Source organism: Macaca fascicularis, chromosome 2 (assembly GCF_037993035.2).
Source record: "Macaca fascicularis isolate 582-1 chromosome 2, T2T-MFA8v1.1".
Lineage (NCBI taxonomy): Eukaryota > Metazoa > Chordata > Mammalia > Primates > Cercopithecidae > Macaca > Macaca fascicularis.
In genome coordinates, this window is record NC_088376.1 from 95,412,007 (window position 1) to 95,431,163 (window position 19,157).

Sequence of the window (19,157 nt, forward strand, 5' to 3'; positions counted from 1 at the left end):
TTTCTGGTTAGGCCAAGTCTACCCTCTTGCCAAGAGAAACAGTCGATTGACGGCTCTTCTGAAAGCCAGAGTGGGTCCTAGGGGCAGTGAGTTGCCAGCAGTGGAGACACCGCGACACACCCTTGACGTGCTGCGGCCAAGCGCTAATCAGATTCTAAGCCATTCAGATCAATAAGAAGCCATTACTCACCAACGACATAGATGCGGTCCCGGAAACTCACTGCATTGATGCATTTGGCCTCCACCGGCATGGCCGCCTTCAAACTCCACTTGTTGGTGGAAGGGTCATAACACTGAGTCTTGTCTGTGGCCAGTTTCCCATTGGGCCCTCCTCCAATCACATAGAGCTTCTTCTTATGGCTGGTGGCTGCAAAGGAACTGACATGGACAAGGAGGGGTGCAGCCTGTAGAGGCACAGGGCACAAGAAGAAGCTGTCAGTCATGCTGCCCAGATTGCTGCAGTAACTCCCAGGATACAGGACAGAGCTCCGGGACACAGAACTGGGCATCTTTTGCCTAAAGTCACAAGGCCTGTAGGCTTGAATCCTCTGAAGACACAGCAAGAATGAAAGCATGCATTTCTCACCCTCCCTCCAGGCTCCACGCAAGCTAGAGCAAGCTGTGTGTTGGGATATGCCAGACTCTCCCAGAATCCAGCTCTCAGGGAAGGAGGAGTATAGGTAAGAATAAGTTTATACAGATGAAATCAGCCAGTGTTGGAGGAAAATGATGTTTTATACATGTATATTCATATACGTTCATGTGCTCATCCACTCAAAAAATATCTATGGAGTGCCTACTATGTACCAGCATTGATTTTCCTTGGTGCTTATATCTAGGAAGAAAAGCTGGTATACGGGTTTGAGGTGGCCACAGGTAAGCAGACTCTTCCATTATAGGGTAGCACTGAGGATTTTGAGATTAAGTCAGATGTGTGCTTCTACCCTATGAACCCCAGGACACTAAAGGAGACTTCCAAGAGCCTCTTGCCCATTAATTTGCAGGATCCTTTTAGATCATGGAGCAGCTCTGTGATTGGGCTTGTTTTGAGAAGATCTTAGGTATGCTCCCCATAAATGTTAAGGGCTCTCAATATAGCACTTTTCAGGCTGACAGTCTTGGCTAGATGTGTTGACCTGGCAACCTTTGCTTGTGCCTACAATGACTGTGTTGTACACTCCATTAAGCTGGAACATGCTTGGACATCTGATCTGATAAGGAAAAAGAAAATTTGAAATTGGGAATAACTTGGAAATGAGATGAGGTGGCTTTTCTTTTCCTGAGTCTGATATACACCTGAGGTTGCATTGATAAGTCTGACATGCAGGGCTGCAAGTGGCTCATCATCAATGGGAAAATAAAGAAGGGATGACTTCTAACACGACCAAATCACTCTGGGTTCATAAACGGTATAGTAAAGTGATCCGCATGTGTCCAGTGCGGAGAATAGGAGACAAGGCATCTGAGGAGACAAGACTCTACGTCAAGACATGCAGACCAAGAGATCTCCCATCTAAGGACAGGGTGAGCCTCCGTCCACATCTGGAATTCTGTCCAAATTAGGACAGGTGCCCACACAGACCTTCACCACTTGGAAGGACATTGTTTCTGTGATTTGATCAGTGATACTGAAGCAATAGCTCCTAGGAGGAGGGAAGCTCAGAGCCACCAAAAATGTTCTCCTTGGGAGTAAAGTGATCAGAAAGCTGGCCACCATGGTAGGCACGTTCCAAAGCTTTCTAAAAAAGCATTGAAGTAATAATACAGGCAGTTACTGGTAGAAATCGTCTCCTATACCTCTGACCAGCAGTTGTGAAAGGGGTCGTAGGTCTCCACGTTGTTGATTCTCTGTAAGCCGTCGAAGCCTCCAATAACATAAACCTTGCCACCCAACACCACCATCTTATGCCTCCAGCGGCCTATGTTTAAATACTCAATCTGAATCCACTTGTTGATCGAAGAATTATATTTCCAAACATCATGCTGTGTTTCTTTGCCACCTGCAAGAGATACAAAGCATTTAAGAAACCATCAGATGCGTCAGAAATACAGCTTCTCCCATAATATCCCACATATCCAAAAGTGCCAAGTCCCCAGACCAGCCCTACCCTGAGGGGAGATATAAGAAACCCGGCTAGTGTGTGCTGTCTGGCAGGGGAGATGAGGCAAACGCAGGGGAACAGGGAGAGACAGAAGGGATGATGTACCACACTATGTCATGTGCCACCTCAGTGCTGTGAGAGTTCAGAGAAGAGGTGGCTAAGTGAGCAGGGCCCCAAGAAGGCTTCAGGGGGGCAGGATCCAAGCCAGCCTGGGTGGGTAGGGGCCAGAGGGAGTCTGGACTCAGTGTTTGCGCTCACAAGGAGCAGGAAGCAAGGCTGGGCGGGGACAGTGGGGTTTGTGCAGAAGGCAAATTACATGGCAGCTTAAGTTCTATGTTTACTTAATTATTTAAACAAAAAAGCAAAGATACAGACCTGGAAAAATCACTAAGAAATCGTACAACATTCTCTTGGTGTGTCTCTCTGATCTGTATAAAAAGGTCAGTGGGATTTATCCTATTTCTAAATTAATTTTTGTTATAAAAGTACGAGATGCTCACAATAGATCATTTGAGAGTGATCTGGTAAATATTTTCTTGAAGACAACGCTCTTAAAAAACAGAAAAGAAGTAATTCAGCAGCTGGGGAAAGAGACAAAGACAAAGGACAACTGCCTTTTTTGGTGATTTTAATCAAATATTTAACAGCTTTGTGTTTCCATTTTCCCATCAGCATAGAGTACTGCCAACTACTTAAAGCAAAGATTTACTTTCCAGACTTACATCTGTGCAACAGTGGAGAAGTGAACATTACTGACCACATTCTGTGTCGGGGTGTTTCTCTAGTGCAGAACCCAGAAGTGGGTTTTCTAAGCCAAAGGCATGTGCACCCTGAGTTTTTACAGGTGCAGCCAAGGCACGCTCCGCAGCTGTGCTGGTTGACTTTTCCTCATACCCACGTTTTGCTGGTGCTGGTGGTTTTGTTTTCTGCCTTTCTTTTCTTTTTTTTTTTTAAGACTGACGGAGAAAAACTCTGTCAGTTTGGTTTTCGCTTACTACGAGGGAAGCGGAGCTTCCTCTGCCTTGAATCTTTTGTTCATATGCTTTGGCCATTTTTCTTTGGGTGGGGTACCTTTCAATAGGTCTCCATTTATTCAAAACATTGATCCTATTTAGGTAGTGTCAAAAAGTATAAACATAAAATAACTATAATAATAAATAAATTTTAAAATAAATAAATAAATAAATAAATATAAAATAACTGTAAATTTTCAAAGAAATATATGCAAACTTTATTAAAACCTATGATTTTATTTTAGGACTAAAAAAAAAAAACCAAGAAAGCATATGGTGTGCATAAATGATAAATGAGAAGACACCTTATTGTGAAGATGTCAACCCTCCCTAGGTTAATCTATATACTCAGTGCCTTCAGGACTTTTGGGGGGAACTTGATGAGATAATTCTAAATTTCACTGGGAAGAGTAAGTTTGGAAAAATTTCTAAGAAACTTTTGAAAAAGAAAAGTGAAGAAGGAGGCTTTCCTTATCAAGTATTAAAATATACAAAAAAGCTAACCTAATACAAACAGTGCAGTACTAGACAAACTGATCAGTTAAAAACAAGAGCACAAAAACAGACTAAAATATATACAGATCATTAAATAAATGTTATTAGAACAACTGGTTGTTCATTTGGATAAAAATTAAGTTAGATACCTATTTTACATTACATTTAAAATAAAATTCAAATGTTACTGCTATAGAAGTAACTGGAGAATGTATAGGATATTATGTTAATGGCCTTGGGGTTAGGAGGGGTTTTCTAAGCGTGACATGAAATGTGGAATTGTATAGGAAAGAAAACAAGTATATAAATATAAAGTTAAAAAACAGCCACAGTCTAGGAGAAAATATTTGCAACACAAATAGCAAAGGATATATAATTAGAGCTCCAAAAAATTACTAAGAAAAAGACAAAAACTGATAGGAACTGTCAAAGAGTATGAATAGATAATTTTAAAAAATAAATCCAATTATCTGGTAAATATATAAATTATGCTAAACCTCACTAATGACCTAGGAGTATAAATTCAAACATTCTAGTCTATTAAAAATTTAAATGACTAACAATAGAAATCGTGAGCAAGGATATAGAAAACGGGCACTGTCACTCATCACTGATTGGACTGTTAAATTGGTACAACGTTTCTGTAGGACGATTTCACAATATATACAAAATTCTCAATTCACATATGACCACTTCCAGGAAACTTTCCAAGTAGCAGCACAAGTATGAAAAAATATGTGTCTAAGAATGCCTACTGCAGTATTTTTTAAGGAGATTTAAAAAAAAAAAGAAAGCTAAAAAAATTATGGTTTATCCATTTGGTAGACTGCCATATAGCTGGTAAAAAGAATAACAGTAGTGATAATACTGGCCAGCGTAATTAAGCTCCCATGATGTGCTTTTCATGAGTAACTATATCACTTAATATGTATATCCATTAAACCAACATGTCATCATGTCCAGATGATATTGTTAATTGAAGTACAAGTTTCTGTTGATTTAACTGTGTATAACAAGCATGCTTTCAGGTGTTGCTTGTATCATTAAAAAGTGAACAATAAATTTATGACAAAAGAATAACATGTGGGCTGGGCACAGTGGCTCACACCTGTAATCCCAGCACTTTGGGAGGCTGAGGTGGGCGGATCACCTGAAGTCAGGAGTTCAACACTAGCCTGGCCAACATGGTGAAACCCTGTCTCTACTTAAAACACAAAAAAAATTGGGCCAGGCGCGGTGGCTCACGCCTGTAATCCCAACACTTTGGGAGACCAAAGCAGGCAGATCACCTGAAGTCAGGAGTTTGAGACCAGCCTGTCAATATGGTGAACCCCTCATCTCTACCAAAAATACAAAAATTAGCCAGGCATGTTGGTGGGCACCTGTAATCCCAGCACTTTGGGAGGCCGAAGTGGGTGGATAACCTGAGGTCAGGAGTTTGAGACCTGCCTGGCCAACATGGTGAAACCCCTTCTCTACCAAAGATACAAAAATTGGCCAGGCATGATGGCACGTGCCTGTAATCCCAGCTACTCAGGAGGCTGAGGCAGGAGAATCGCTGGAACCTGGGAGGCAGAGGTTGCAGTGAGCCGAGATCTCTCCATGGCACTCCAGCCTGGACAACAGTGAGACTCCATCTCAAGAAAAAAGAAAGAAAGAAAGAAAGAAAGAAAGAAAGAAAGAAAGAAAGAAAGAAAGAAAGAAAGAAAGAAAGAAAGAAAGAAAGAAAGAGAGAGAATAACACGTGTAGTATATGTGACAAAGACTGACTATGATGACCACACCTGTTGATCCCTCCTGGGCACATAGCTAAACTACATTTCTCAGCCCCCTGCACCTAGACGGGGTGAGGGGAGGGTAAGGGAGGTCATGTCGCTAGTTTTTGCCAATGGAGCGTGAGCAAAATCAATGGCCCTTCCAGGCTGAGGCTTTTGTGAGCAGGTGTGACTTCTCAACTCCCTCAGCGTTTTTCTCATCCCTAAATCAAGTCCACATGTAGGAAGAAGCAGTGTCACAAGATGGCAGGATCCTAGGCCCCTGAATACCTGAATGGAGCAGACCGTCCTCCCCCTGACCCCTGCATACTATTGTGTTAATTCACTGAGACTTAGGATTTGTAACAGCAGCTAAAATTATTTACCCTGAGCAAATAGAAAATAATTTTTGTAAAAAATGAAAACCCATAGAATTGTGATGGCACAGAGAAACTGCCCTATTTTACTTTACTTGCTCTGCGTTGTTTGGATCTTCTACAACAATTAAGGCCGGGCGTGGTGGCTCACACCTGTAATCCCAGCACTTTGGGAGGCTGAGGCGGGTGGATCACAAGGTCAGGAGTGCAAGACCAGCCTGACCAACACAGTGAAACCCCGACTGCACTAAAAATACAAAAATTAGCCAGATGTGGTGCCACACACCTGTAATCCCAGCTACTTGGGAGGCTGAGGCAGGAGAATCGCTTGAACACGGGAGCTGGAGGTTGCAGTGAGCCGAGATCATGCCACTGCACTCCAGCCTGGGCAACAGAGCTAGACTCCGTCTCAAAAAAAAAAAAAAATTAAAAAAAATTTCTGCAAGATGAAAAGAAAGCTAGAACCTAATCAATGATATGAATGCATCCAAAGGACGATCTGTCCTTGATTTTGGAGGAAACATGCTCTGGGGTGCTGCTTTCCTCTCAACAAGTTCAGATTCGAGAAAAGCCTGTAAGAAAGGGGAAGGGAAGCTTGTCTCCTTCCTTAGGGTCCCAGGGAGAGCCAAGTGGCTTTTGATGTGATGGGGAGAGCGTGGTCGTTAGGCTCAGAACTTGGGTTGAAGTCCTGCCTGACACCTACCAGTGTGCGACCTTAGGTATGTTCAAGAATCTCTCTGTGCCTCTGTTTTCTCCTACCCTAAAAACCCCTATCTTACAGAGCTGATGTGAGAGGCAAACAATTAAATGTTATTAAAGTATAAATGTATCTACTACTCAGTAAAGATGGTTGAGACTGTGTCATTCAACAAATATTTACTGAACATTTACCCGGAGGTCAGGCACAGTGCTAGGTACAGGGGCTATAGTGTTACCCCTCATGGAACTTCAGGTCTAATGGGAAAGACAGACACAAAGTAACTATCAATACTGAAGCAAACATTTTCCTAATGAAAAAGTATTGGGTCCTACTGAAGTATACCCAAGTACAACCTAATAAACATGGGAGGGGTCAGGTTTGGGGGAAGAGCAGACGTGTTTACTCATTACTGAATTCCCACTGCGTAGCTCAGGGGCCTATGCCTATAGCAGACACTGAATAAACCCTTACCACTTTCCCTCTTCTTTTTCCGTGAAGGACTGGACTTGTCTGCCTCCTCTCTAGGTTTTCTATTAATGCTGGCCAGACAAGGTGGCTCACACCTGTAATCCCAGCCCTTTGGGAGGCCGAGGCCCGTGGATCACCTGTCGTCAGGAGTTCAAGACCAGCCTGGCCAACATGGTGAAACCCCGTCTCTACTAAAAATACAAAAATTAGCCGGGCATGGTGGCGGGCACCTGTAATCCCAGCTACTCGGGAAGGTGAGGCAGGAGGATCACTTGAACTCAGGAGGCAGAGGTTGCAGCTAGCCAAGATCGTGCCACTGCACTCCAGCCTGAGCAATAGAGCGAGACTCTGTCTCAAAAAAGAAAAGAAAAGAATAGCACAATGCTGCTCAGTTTGGTGTTTATTAAGGAGCAATGTACCCTCCAAGATAAGACCACCTGAGCTCCTGGGTCCATATCCTGTCTCAGTCAGAGCCAGATCATTGCCAATTCACAGTAATTCTAGGATGGTTGCCTGGCTGCCACTCAGGAACATATGTAGTGCTACTGGGGCTTGCTGTGGCTTTACATGACTCCTAGCTTACCTGAGATGTAGACCTCATTTTTCAACGTCACGCATGCAAACTCCACCCACTTCTTATTCTCACTCTCCAGCTCATGCTCCGTTAGCGGGAGCTTGGCCACCTCCAGGCGGCTGCGCCTCAGGGGGTCCAGGCAAGTCACCTCTGCCACAAACCGTTCATCCTTCGTGCAGCCACCGATGATCATGAACACCTCAGACTGGAACTCATGCATCCTGGGCTTGGTGCGCTCCGAAATGATCTGGAAATCAATGTGGGCACATAAAGGCAGGACAACACAAAGTTTCAGAGCTCGGGCTATGGAGCCATTAGGAGCTGGGTCCAATTCCCACATCTGCCATGGTATGACCATGTGACTTCACCTCCCTGAGCCTCAGTTTCATCATTGTATAATGGGGATATTAGAGGTAACTACCTCATACGTGTGTTGTGAGGATTAAATGGGATAATGTATAGAGTGTGCTTCACCCAGAGCCTGGTGCATAACAGGTACTCAATCAGTGTTACCTGTTTTTGCTGCTGTTTTAAGAGATTGGGGTCTACGTACCATCAGATGCCCTTCCTGCCTTTCCTCTCCTGCCTAGTCTGAAACCTTAAATCCTGGAATTTCATTTTGGGCTACTTTCCATTCCCCCTTGGCTTTAATTTCCTGATGAGACCTCAGACTTTGCTCACCATCAGCCTTCTGGAAGAGACATCCTGGACAGTGATGACCTACGAGCATTCAGTGACTTAGGAAACAAGAACTAGAAGGAATCAGGGTGTGGCCAGGGAGGGAGGAAGGCTGGTTCCAACATACAGTAAATGACCTTTCAGAGCTTTGAACCAGTGAAGAAATCCATACTATGGGTATTTGAACCCTGCTGAAAGAGCAGAGGCTCGAAAGTCAAATGTACCAGCGTTCTATCACCTGTGGCCATGTGACCTTGGAGAAGTAACACAACCTCTGTAGACTGCTTGTAATCATTTCTGTGCTCTCAGATAACTGTGAGCATTCATAAGGTCATGAGGTAGAGGTGTGAACAGAGCACCTGGCACACACTCGCCCCTCAACAGCTAATTATGCCTGTAGGAGCAGCGGTAGATGCCATATTGATATTGCTATAAAAGGAAGAGCTGCCCTTCTTGGTTCCATTGATCCCCTGGGCTCTATGATGAAGGTTCCATAGGTGTGCTGATGGGAGGCAGAGAGGCAGCCACCATTTCCCAGATGGCCAGAGTCGCCAATTTTCCTACAAAATTAGACTGATTTAACACAGACTACAGAACTCCGATTCTGCCCATAGGTGGTGACAAATAGGTTACAGCAGCAAAGACTGAGCCCTCAAACAGTGAATCCAACCAAGAGCCACAAATAATCAGACCAGCCAACTCCCAGCCTCTAATTTTCCATAACAGTCTTTGGCTGGTTGGTTGGTTTTCTGTGCCTAGGAGCCTGGTACGGTGAATTCTGCATCCTCCGATCTTGAGGCTGGACCATGGCCATAAAGTTTGTGGCAGGGCAGTTCCTTATGGGTCAGCAGAGTGGGGATAGGTGTGACTGGACAAAGCCTAGGCAATGGGCTGGCCCTGACAGTGTGGACAGCAGAACGGTGCTGGGATAAGGGTGAAGGGGTGAGCCAGGGAACTTGGAGGCACCATGAGAGCACCAAGCTGGCAGGACAGGATCTGGGCAATGGCACCAAAGACAAACTTTGCTGCTCTGCAACTTTCTCTTCAGCTATCAGCCGTGGTTCCTGTCCCTAAACCCCATTCCCCACAGCTGAGGCACAACCTCCAGCACCAGTCTATCCGGTCCTCTTTCAGTGGGGATTTTGGTGTTGCAGGGCAATGCTTAGAAAACAGTACTGGCCTCCCTGAATTGATTCCCTTGTGACCCTTTCTTCAGTTCTGGGAACCAGGCCTCAGCCTTCACTCCGAAGCTCCCCTCATTTTATTTGTAATTCCTGCTCTCCTGCCCCAATAACCTGTTGGGTAATTGAGAGGCTGCTACAAGGACTGGACTAGCCGTGATCTCACCTCCTGACCTCCAGGTCTGGCATCTCATTCCTTGGTCCTGACCTATGAAAGGCTGTCCTCCTACTGGCTAAAATTCCTGGTTTCCTGCGGGCTGTCTGGATCTCCCCATAATATTCTATTCTCAATTTCCTATGCTACCACCCCAATCCACTTACCCCTTTAAGGCATTTGAGTAATTTACTTTGTCCTTTTCTCCAGGAAGCCATTCCTAACTTTGCACACATTCCCATGACCCTGAATTTCCCCCACAACAGCACTTTTCATGCTTCACTGTAATTTACTGTAAGGCCCCTGATGGCAGGAACAGCCCTTTTTCTCCATGGATCCTCAGCACCAAGAATAGTACCTGGAGCTTGTGGGCATCTATAAACATTGATTAAATGAGCGAGTGAGCTGGGTGCAGTGACTCATGCCTGCAATCCCAGCACTTTGGGAGGTCGAGGCAGGTGGATCACCTGAGGTCAAGAGTTCAAGATCAGCCTGGCCAGCATGGTGAAACCCCATCTCTACTAAAAATAAAAAAGAAAATTAAAAAAATCAGCAAGGTGTGGTGGTGGGCACCTGTAATCCCAGCTACTCAGGAGGCTGAGGCAGGAGAATCACTTGAACCTGAGAGGCAGAGGGTGCAGTGAGCCGAGGTCGCACCATTGCACTCCAACCTGGGCAACAAGAGCAAAACTCCATCTCAAAAAATAAAAAAAAAATGAGTGAATGGATGAGTGAATGAATGGGCAAGCTGGGTAACTCAGTCTAAATCACTGTGGTAGTAGGCATCCACGATGGCCCCAGTGATCCCTGCTTCCTGGTATTCACATCTGTGTAGTTCCCTCCACACTGTTCTAGAATTGGTCTCTATGACCAACAGATTACAGCAGAAGTGATGATACATCACTTCTGAAATTAGGCTATAAAAGGCACTACCAGCTTGCATCCTGATTACTCTCTCAGTCTTTCTTAGGTCATTTGCTCTGGGGGAGGCCAGCTGTTATAGAGATGCCCACATGGCAAGAAACTGAGGCTCCCAACCAGCAGCCAGCAAGGATCTGATGCCTGCCAACAGTCCAGTGAGTGAGCCTGAATCCCATTTGAACTTTGAGATCACTGCAGCCCCAGCCAACAGCTTTACTGCAGCTTCGTAAGAGACCCTGAGCTAGAAGCACCCAGCTAAACCACTCCTAGATCCCTGACACTCAGAGCCTGTTAGATAGTAAGTGTTTGTTATTTTAAACTTTTTAGTTTGTGGGTAATTTGTTATGCAGCAACTGAGAACTAACACAATCATCCAGCTGATGGGCTTGGCTGGGTAACGAGACCTGTCTTAGAACTCAGCACCATGGGACCGCCAAGTGGTGGCACCATTACCACATTGTAAGTTCAGCTACATGTGGCAAAATATTAGCCCCAATGTCATAACAAATGTCAATCTGAAGTCTGAGACGGGCCAGTTTGTTGCAGACATGCGGAAGTGTTTGCCAATGAACGGCATGCAACAATCAGGCATAACCAGTTTATTTTCAGATTGTTAAAAACAGAGCAGATAATTGCACCTCAGTGACTGCTCAACCGTCCACAGATCTTATACTAGGGGACACAGTGAGCATATTGTTTCAGCAAAGCTATCCTTGGGCTGGAGACTCTGCTCCCCTTTCCCCACATCACACATGTCAGAGTAACCTTTGGTATAGACCAGGTTCATATCTGAAAACTTAAGAGGCAATTAAGTGAAGAGGCAAATTTCCTCTGTCCCCAAATATCTCTTTCAATGAAGGTTCCAGCTACCATTCCCAAATCAAATAGAGATTGACATTTGCTTTTGGTGTTCTAAAATTTCCTGTTGTTAATATCAGTTTAGAGGATGGACAAGGTTAAAAGAGAAAGATGGGCTGGGCACGGTGGCTCACTCCTGTAACCCCAGCACTTTGGGAGACTGAGACGGGCAGATCACCTGAGGTCAGGAGTTTGAGACCAGCCTGACCAACATGGAGAAACCCCGTCTCTATTAAAAATACAAACTTAGCCAGGGGTGGTGGCACATGCCTGTAATCCCATCTACTCGGGAGGCTGAGGCAGGACAATCTCTTGAACCTGGGAGGCAGAGGTTGCGGTGAGCCGAGATCGCACCATTGCACTCCAGCCTGCGCAACAAGGGTGAAAGTCTATTTGAAGAAAAAAGCAAACAAACAAACGGGAAAGATAACGATAGGACAAGAGGGTTAAAGTTTGGTAAATGAAGGGTACGGGGAGAAGTGTGCTCACAGAGTAGCCTCCAGGCTCACGCTACTGTCATGAGGAGTCAACCCAAGACCCTTCCAGCAGTGAGCAGACTGGATTTCCAGGGAATCAACTGGCAATGAATGAGACCCCAATTAGGAGGTCATGGTGGTTGGTTGGTTGGTTCAGTTGACCAAACTATAAAACGAGGATGAGAAAGTGCCTTGAGAAGGATTTGGGAAATTAAGGCCACAAAAACCTGGGACACAGTGAAAAGACTGATTTTAACCCCAGAGAAGGATTGTGAGAGATGGAGCAACAATAAAGGAAACAAGTGGCAATGACAATAGCTTCCATTTGTGGGGCACTTAGCATGTACCAGACATTGTACTAAGCATTCCATTCATTACTTAATTCTCAAAACAGTTCTATCAGTTGGTAGATATTATTATCCCCATGTTACAGATCAGAACTGTGCCTTAGCGTAGTTAAGTAATTGCCTGAGGTTACACTGTAAATAAATTGTGCAGTCAAGATTAACACCCAGATCTCTGCCTGACTCAAAGCCCAGGTTCTCACCACTGAAGAATTTTCCAGATGTCAGAATTCTCTCTCCTCCTAAATCTAAAGCTTATAATGTCTGACTCTGCCCCCAGCACCTTGGAAATACAAAAGGCAATGAAAATATTTTATTGCAGCAATTGTGCAGAAGACAGGGTAGGGACCTTTTATATCAGAGAAAAGCCTTTATCATCTGCATTTCAAGGACTTAGAAAATAGGAAGCAGAAACAAAAATAGCAAAAATATTGGAAGTATAGTTGAGCAAGGCACTGTTTATGTTTAAATTGTTTTAAAGTGCTATGTATTTATTTTAACTTTTATTTTAGGTTCAGGAGCATGTGCAGATTTGTTATATAGGTAAATTGTGTGTCGTGGGGGTTTGGTGTCCAGATTATTTCATCATCCAGGTAATAAGCATAGTACCTGATAGGTAGTTTTTCAATCCTCACCCTCCTCTCATCCTCTACCCTCAAGTAGACCCTGGTATCTTTTGTTCCCTTCTTTGTGTTCATGTGTACTCAAACTTTAGCTCTCACTTATAAGTGAAAATATGCATTATGTGGTTTTCTGTTCCTGTGTCAGTTCACTTAGGATAATGGCCTCCAGCTCCATCCATGTTGCTGCAAAAAACATGATTGCGTTCTTTTTTATGCATTCTTTTTTATTTTTATGTAGTATTCCAGGGGAGACACTGAATAAATGCTGAACTGAGGGCAGTTGCAGAGACTGAGACCTGTCTGCAATTATATGCAGGCTGTCTGCTAGACATCCAGCATAGAATAAGTCCTATGTGGTTTCCTAGGCTTCCCCCATCAATCCACTCATCACCCTTCATTTGTTAAATGTCCCATCTTCTCTGACACACAGACTGTTTAGCAGTACCTGGGTAAGACACAGACTGTTTTGCAGAACCTGGTGCCATATCTGGCATAGAGTTGGTGTTCAGGATTTATTTGCAAAAAATGAAGGCATAGCATGCTTAACTACATGGGATGCTGTTTACACAGTTTTAAGGGGGAAATTTATAGCATGAAAGCCAATATTAGAAAGAAAGTCTCAAATCAGTGGCCTCCACTTCCACCTTAAGAAACTAGAGAAATAAGTGTAAATTAAACCCAAACTAAGCAGAAAGAAAGAAAATAATGATCAGAGTGGAAATAAGTGAAATAGAAAAGAGAAAAACAATAGAGAAAATCAAATGAAACTAGACATTAGTCATTTGAGAAAAATCAATAAAATTGATAAGCCTCTAACCAGATTGATCAGGAAAAATAAAAGGGGCAGAAACAAATTACCAATATCTGGAATGAGAGATGTGACAACACTATAGATTCTGCAGGTATTAACAAGATAATAAAGGAATACTCTAAACAACTTTATGTCAATACATTCAGCAACTTATATTAAATGAAAAAATTATTTGAGGCACAAACTATCAAAGTTCATTCTAGAAGAAACAGAGATCCTAAATAGTCCTATATCTATTAAAGAAATATACATTATAGTTTAAAAACTTTCCACAAAGAAAACACCAGGCTCTGGTAAATTCTACTAAACATTGAAGGGTATGTTTGCAGAGTGAATGAATGAACAGTGGATCTAAGGACCACAAAAAAAAAAAAAAAAAAAAAAAAAAAAAAAAAAGACTAGAAAAGAACACAGAAAAAGGGAGAAACTCCAAAAGAACCTCAGACAGACAATTCCTGAGCCATGTTTGGCTAAGGCTTCTACTGATAGCCTAATGAAGAAAGCTTGGTAGCTAATCCCAGAACCATTGCATAGTGAGATATAAGTATGGGTCTTCATGTGTACAAACTGTTAACAAACTGTCCCTATATCATTACTTCCTCTCCACTAAATTTATTCTTGTCTTTATAAAGTTCTGAAGAAAAATCTTCTTCAGGAATTGTTAAGGAGAACCAGGTAGATCCAAATAATATGTTTACTCACCATTCATAGTACCAATTTTTTTTTTTTTTTTTTTTTTTGAGGCGGAGTCTCGCTCTGTCGCCCAGGCTGGAGTGCAGTGGCGCGATCTCGGCTCACTGCAAGCTCCGCCTCCCGGGTTCCCGCCATTCTCCTGCCTCAGCCTCCCGAGTAGCTGGGACTACAGGCGCCGCCACCATGCCCGGCTAATTTTTTTTTGTATTTTTAGTAGAGACGGGGTTTCATTGTGTTAGCCAGGATGGTCTCGATCTCCTGACGTCGTGATCCGCCCGTCTCGGCCTCCCAAAGTGCTGGGATTACCATAGTACCAATTTAATCATTCAACAAGCATTTACTAATTACTCATTCACTATATAGTAGTCTTAGGACTCTCTTCTAAGATCTAGAGATGAAAAGTGCAGTAAGACACATTTCCTACTACTACAAGCTCCCAGTCTAGAGATATTTACACGTGATAAATTCAGATGGTTTCCATGCAGCAATTGGTGCTGTGATGGAGCAATGCACCAAGTGCTATGAGAACATGGACAGTGGCTGGGTGTGGTGGCTCACACCTATAACCCTAGCACTTTGGGAGGCTGAGATGGGAAGATCACTTAAGCTCAGGAGTTCAAGACCAGCCTGGGCAACATAGTGAGATCTTGTCCCTACAAAAAAATTTAAAATTAGCCGAGTGTGGTAGCACATGCCTGTAGTCCCAGCTACTTGGATGGCTGATGTGGGAGGATCACTTGAGCCTGGGAGGCCGAGGCTGCAGTGAGCTACAATTGTACCACTGTACTCCAGCCTGGGCAACAGAGCAATACCTCATCTCAAAAATAAACAAACAAATAAATAAATAAATAAACAAATAAAAGGAGAAGTCTCTGGAGAAAGTGATGCTTGGATTGAGTTTTGAAGCAGGAGTAGAAGTCAGCTAGATGAAGAAGAAGAGAAAGCACTTGAACAACATTCATATTGACCTGGAGGCAGAAAAAGCACATCCACTTTGGGGAACCACAAGCTGTGCATTAGGACTAAAGTAGAAGCAGGAGGTTGGAGAGGACACTAGAGAAGCAGGCAGGAGGTTAATGATGCAAGACCAGGCTCTGGGAATGTAGGCAGGAAGTATGGGCTTTATTCTGAAAGTGATGGGGAGCCAATGGAGAAGGCAAGCCCAAGAGCAAGAGGATCAGACTTGAGTTTCAGATCTCTCAGCTGGTGAATAAATTGGAGGGAGGCCAGACATGGAGCAGGGAGATGAGTTTTGAGAAATTTCCAGAAATTCAGATGGTGAGAGTCTAAATCAAAGTGATGTCAGAGTATATCTAAGAGACGCAACATTTCACCAGAGTGGGCAAGGAAGAACAGCACCCCCATGGAATAGTGACTAGACAGGGCACGTTCTTGTTGTTTGTTTTGTTTTGTTTTGTTTTTTGAGACAGAGTCTCCCTCTGTCGCCCAGGCTGGAGTGCAGTGGCCTGGTCTCGGCTCACTGCAACCTCTGCCTCCCGAGTTCAAGCGATCTTCCTGCCTCAGTCTCCTGAGTAGCTGGGACTACAGGCATGTGCCACCATGCCCAGCTAATTTTTTGTATTTTTAGTAGAGACGGGGTTTCACCATGTTGGCCAGGATGGTCTGGATCTCTTGACCTCATGATCCGCCCGCCTTGGCCTTCCAAAGTGCTGGGATCACGGGCGTGAGCCACCGCGCCCAGCCCAGGGCACGTTCTTGTTTCTGTGTGCAGTGTGCCCCCCAACCTCCCACCCTTCCATGACTAGGAAGAGGAGGCATGGGCCAGGTGTGGTGCTGGGTGATTTCTACATGTCACCCAATATACTCAGTAACTGTCTGAACACATGGCATCAGCTTCATAGATCGGGAATCAGGGCTTCTGGAACTGCCCGACCCAGTAATGAACAGGCAGTGTTTTCTCCTTAATGCCCTAAGCATTTTTATTTTTTCGAGACAGAGTGTCGCTCTGTCGCCCAGGCATTTTTGAATCCGCTTCACTTGCATCTCTGCAAGCCCCTAGCTAACTCCCTACTTCACTGGTTAAATATAGCACCTCTTATCTTCTACTCACCTCATTGCCAGAAAGGTGGTACATCCTGGCTTCCTGGAGCAGCGGGAAGACCTCTGGGCACTGCCTGATGAGAGGATCTGCTTCCACCGTCTCCACAAAGTACCACGGGTCCAGAAGCGGTAAGCGCACGTTCTCGAGGACATAGGGGAGTAAGCAGAGTCGTTCTGATGGCTTGTGCCGGACCCAGCTCATCACGGTCTCAAACACCTGAGCCTCCTCGGTCACGTAAAGGTCATCACTCTTCAAGATGTGGTGAAGAGTGTCCACAGGCAGGTCAAGGAACTCCTCAGAGTTCAGAATCTGCACAAAGTTTTGAATGATGTAACTCTGAACCTGCTTCTTTAGACTGTCCAGCGAGTGTGTGTCGGCCAGCCTCAGTATTCCAACACAGTTTTCTGGGTTCAAGGCTTCAGTGAGGAAGCTGGCACAGGCATCCACCATCCGCAGGAACTGATGGAATAGAAAGGGCGGAAAGGAGGCCAGAAAATGTGAGTCCACAAGGAGGTTTATCAGTGAGTTGTGTGTAGTAGCCAAAAATTGGAAACAACCTAAATATCCAACAGTATAGGACTAGCTAAATACATATAATACAACCATACAGTCGACTTAAAGCAATGAGATACTTACGGGACTAGCCAAATACATATAATACATTCATACAGTCGACTTAAAGCAGTGAGATACAGGACTAGCTAAATACATATCACACATTCATACAGTCAACTTAAAGCAATGAGATACTTACGGGACTAGCTAAATACATATAACACAATCATACAATCGACTTAGAGCAATGAGATACTTATGGGACCAGCTAAATACATATCATACAACCATACAGTCGACTTAGAGCAATGAGATAGTTATGGGACCAGCTAAATACGTATGATACATTCATACAGTTGACTTAGAGCAATGAGATACTTACAGGACTAGCTAAATACATATCATATATTCATACAGTCGACTTAAAGCTCATACATTCATACAGTCGACTTAAAGCAATGAGATACTTACAGGACTAGTTAAATATATATAATACATTCATACAGTCAACTTAAAGCAATGAGATACTTATGGGACTAGCTAAATACGCATCATACATTCATACAGTCAACTTAAAGCAATGAGATACTTATAGGACTAGCTAAAATACATATAATACATTCATACAATTGACTTCAAGCAATGAGATACTTACGGGACTAGCTAAATACATATCATACATTCATACAGTCGACTTAAAGCAATGAGATACTTATGGGACTAACTAAATACATATCATACATTCATACAGTTGACAGCTCTATAGACACTTAAAATACTTAAAACACATGTTGTAGAAGAATATTAAATGAAATGGAAAATGTTTATAATGTATTGAGTTTTAAAATCTGTTTATTGGATCTGATTAAACCTCTACATTTAATCAGCAATTTACGGGAAATACAGGGGAAAGAGGAACCTGCTAAAGACACCATGGGAATATGATCAGCAAAATCCAGACTGTGGAAAACTCTACAGAACAACTTGTCCAGTTTTTTCAACAAATACATTACAAGGTGATAAAAGAGAGAGAGAAGGAGAGGGAGAATCTAAAGATAAACAGAGATTTAAGACACATCAACCAACTGCAAAGTATAGATCTTATTTGGATTCCTGATTTAAACCATATATATTTTTTAAAGTTGGAGAAATGGTTACAATGACTAATATTTGTTGATAATGAAACAATTATTATTCATTTTAGGTGCAATAATGGTTTCATGTTTATGTTTAAGAAGAATCCTTATTTTTTAGAGATATAACAAATATTTGCAGATAAAATGAGAAAAGCATGTCACAAATCGTATGTACATTATGACCTTATTTTTATAAAGAAAATATACACAGAATAAAGTCACAGAAAAAAGATGAAAGCATGTAGGTCAAAATATTAATGGTTGTTATCTCTTTGGGTTATCAGGTATCTCAAGGCAAATTATGCTGCAGTAGCAAACAACCCCCACGTCTCAGGGGCTTACAGCAATAAACGTTTCTCTCTCCCCCACCGTACATGTTCTTCACAGGGCTCTTCATTCCAGGGGCCAGGAAGATGGAAAGCCCTCACCTGAGATGTTCTGGTCCCATGACCGAAGGGGAAAAAAGATGGCAGAACCACACAGAGGTTTTTAAAGCTTCTGCTCAGAGGGGGCGCATGCTGTATTCAATTATGCAAACCCGTCCAGAGTAAGTCACATGCCAGAATTTGTCATCAAGGGGACCACAGTTCTCCCACAGAAACAGGTCTCATGGGAACATACTATATAAATAATACAGTATATTCTATATATAGTATATTAGATAATATATATAGTATAGAATATACTATATAAATAATAGAAGATATGACACTCTAATAAGACTATGAGAATTTTTCTGTTTTTGTTTATTCATATGTTTCATGTATTTATATATCCCTTAAAATGAATACATACCACTTTTGTCATTAAAAATTAATTTGTAAAATTATTGATTGGCTCTCAGGTCCCACTTTTAAGTTATCACTGTCCTCGTAAAAATTCAAGTCCCTTATGCTTGTAGGGCACTTTACAGATGACAAAGCACTGTTAAATCCATTATATTTTGTAATATCCATTTTACAGATGACATGTCTCAAGTGCATTGGTTCATTCTTATTTGTTGTTCTCTAGAGCTTAGCTTTGAACAAGTTCAACCTCCTAGCTCCCTTCCCTGTCTACTGGACTCCTTATAGGGTCAAGTTTTCTGTGCACATGGGTTGATCGATTAATGGAAGGAGAGGAAAGGGGAGGCTGAGGGGGCAGGAGCTGGTGGGAAAGGCCTTCTGAAGGCAGGTCCTGGTG

At 43.1% G+C, this 19,157-nt stretch overlaps 1 protein-coding gene across 3 annotated transcripts in view; it reads right to left on the bottom strand.

Annotated features, from left to right (window-relative positions):
- KLHL6 (kelch like family member 6) overlaps positions 1–19,157 on the bottom strand; it is a 68,827-nt gene that overhangs the window by 1,285 nt on the left and 48,385 nt on the right. For 2 of the 3 annotated variants that reach the window (XM_074031487.1, XM_005546498.5), the window contains 4 exons: positions 16,294–16,743; positions 7,493–7,730; positions 1,798–2,000; positions 191–404 (listed from right to left, as the gene is read on the bottom strand). In XM_074031487.1, coding sequence (XP_073887588.1) covers positions 191–404; positions 1,798–2,000; positions 7,493–7,730; positions 16,294–16,734 — 1,096 coding nt within the window. In that variant the 5' untranslated portion in view covers positions 16,735–16,743. The remainder of the gene's footprint in view (positions 1–190; positions 405–1,797; positions 2,001–7,492; positions 7,731–16,293; positions 16,744–19,157) is intronic. The other variant, XR_012430899.1, reaches the window with a different exon arrangement.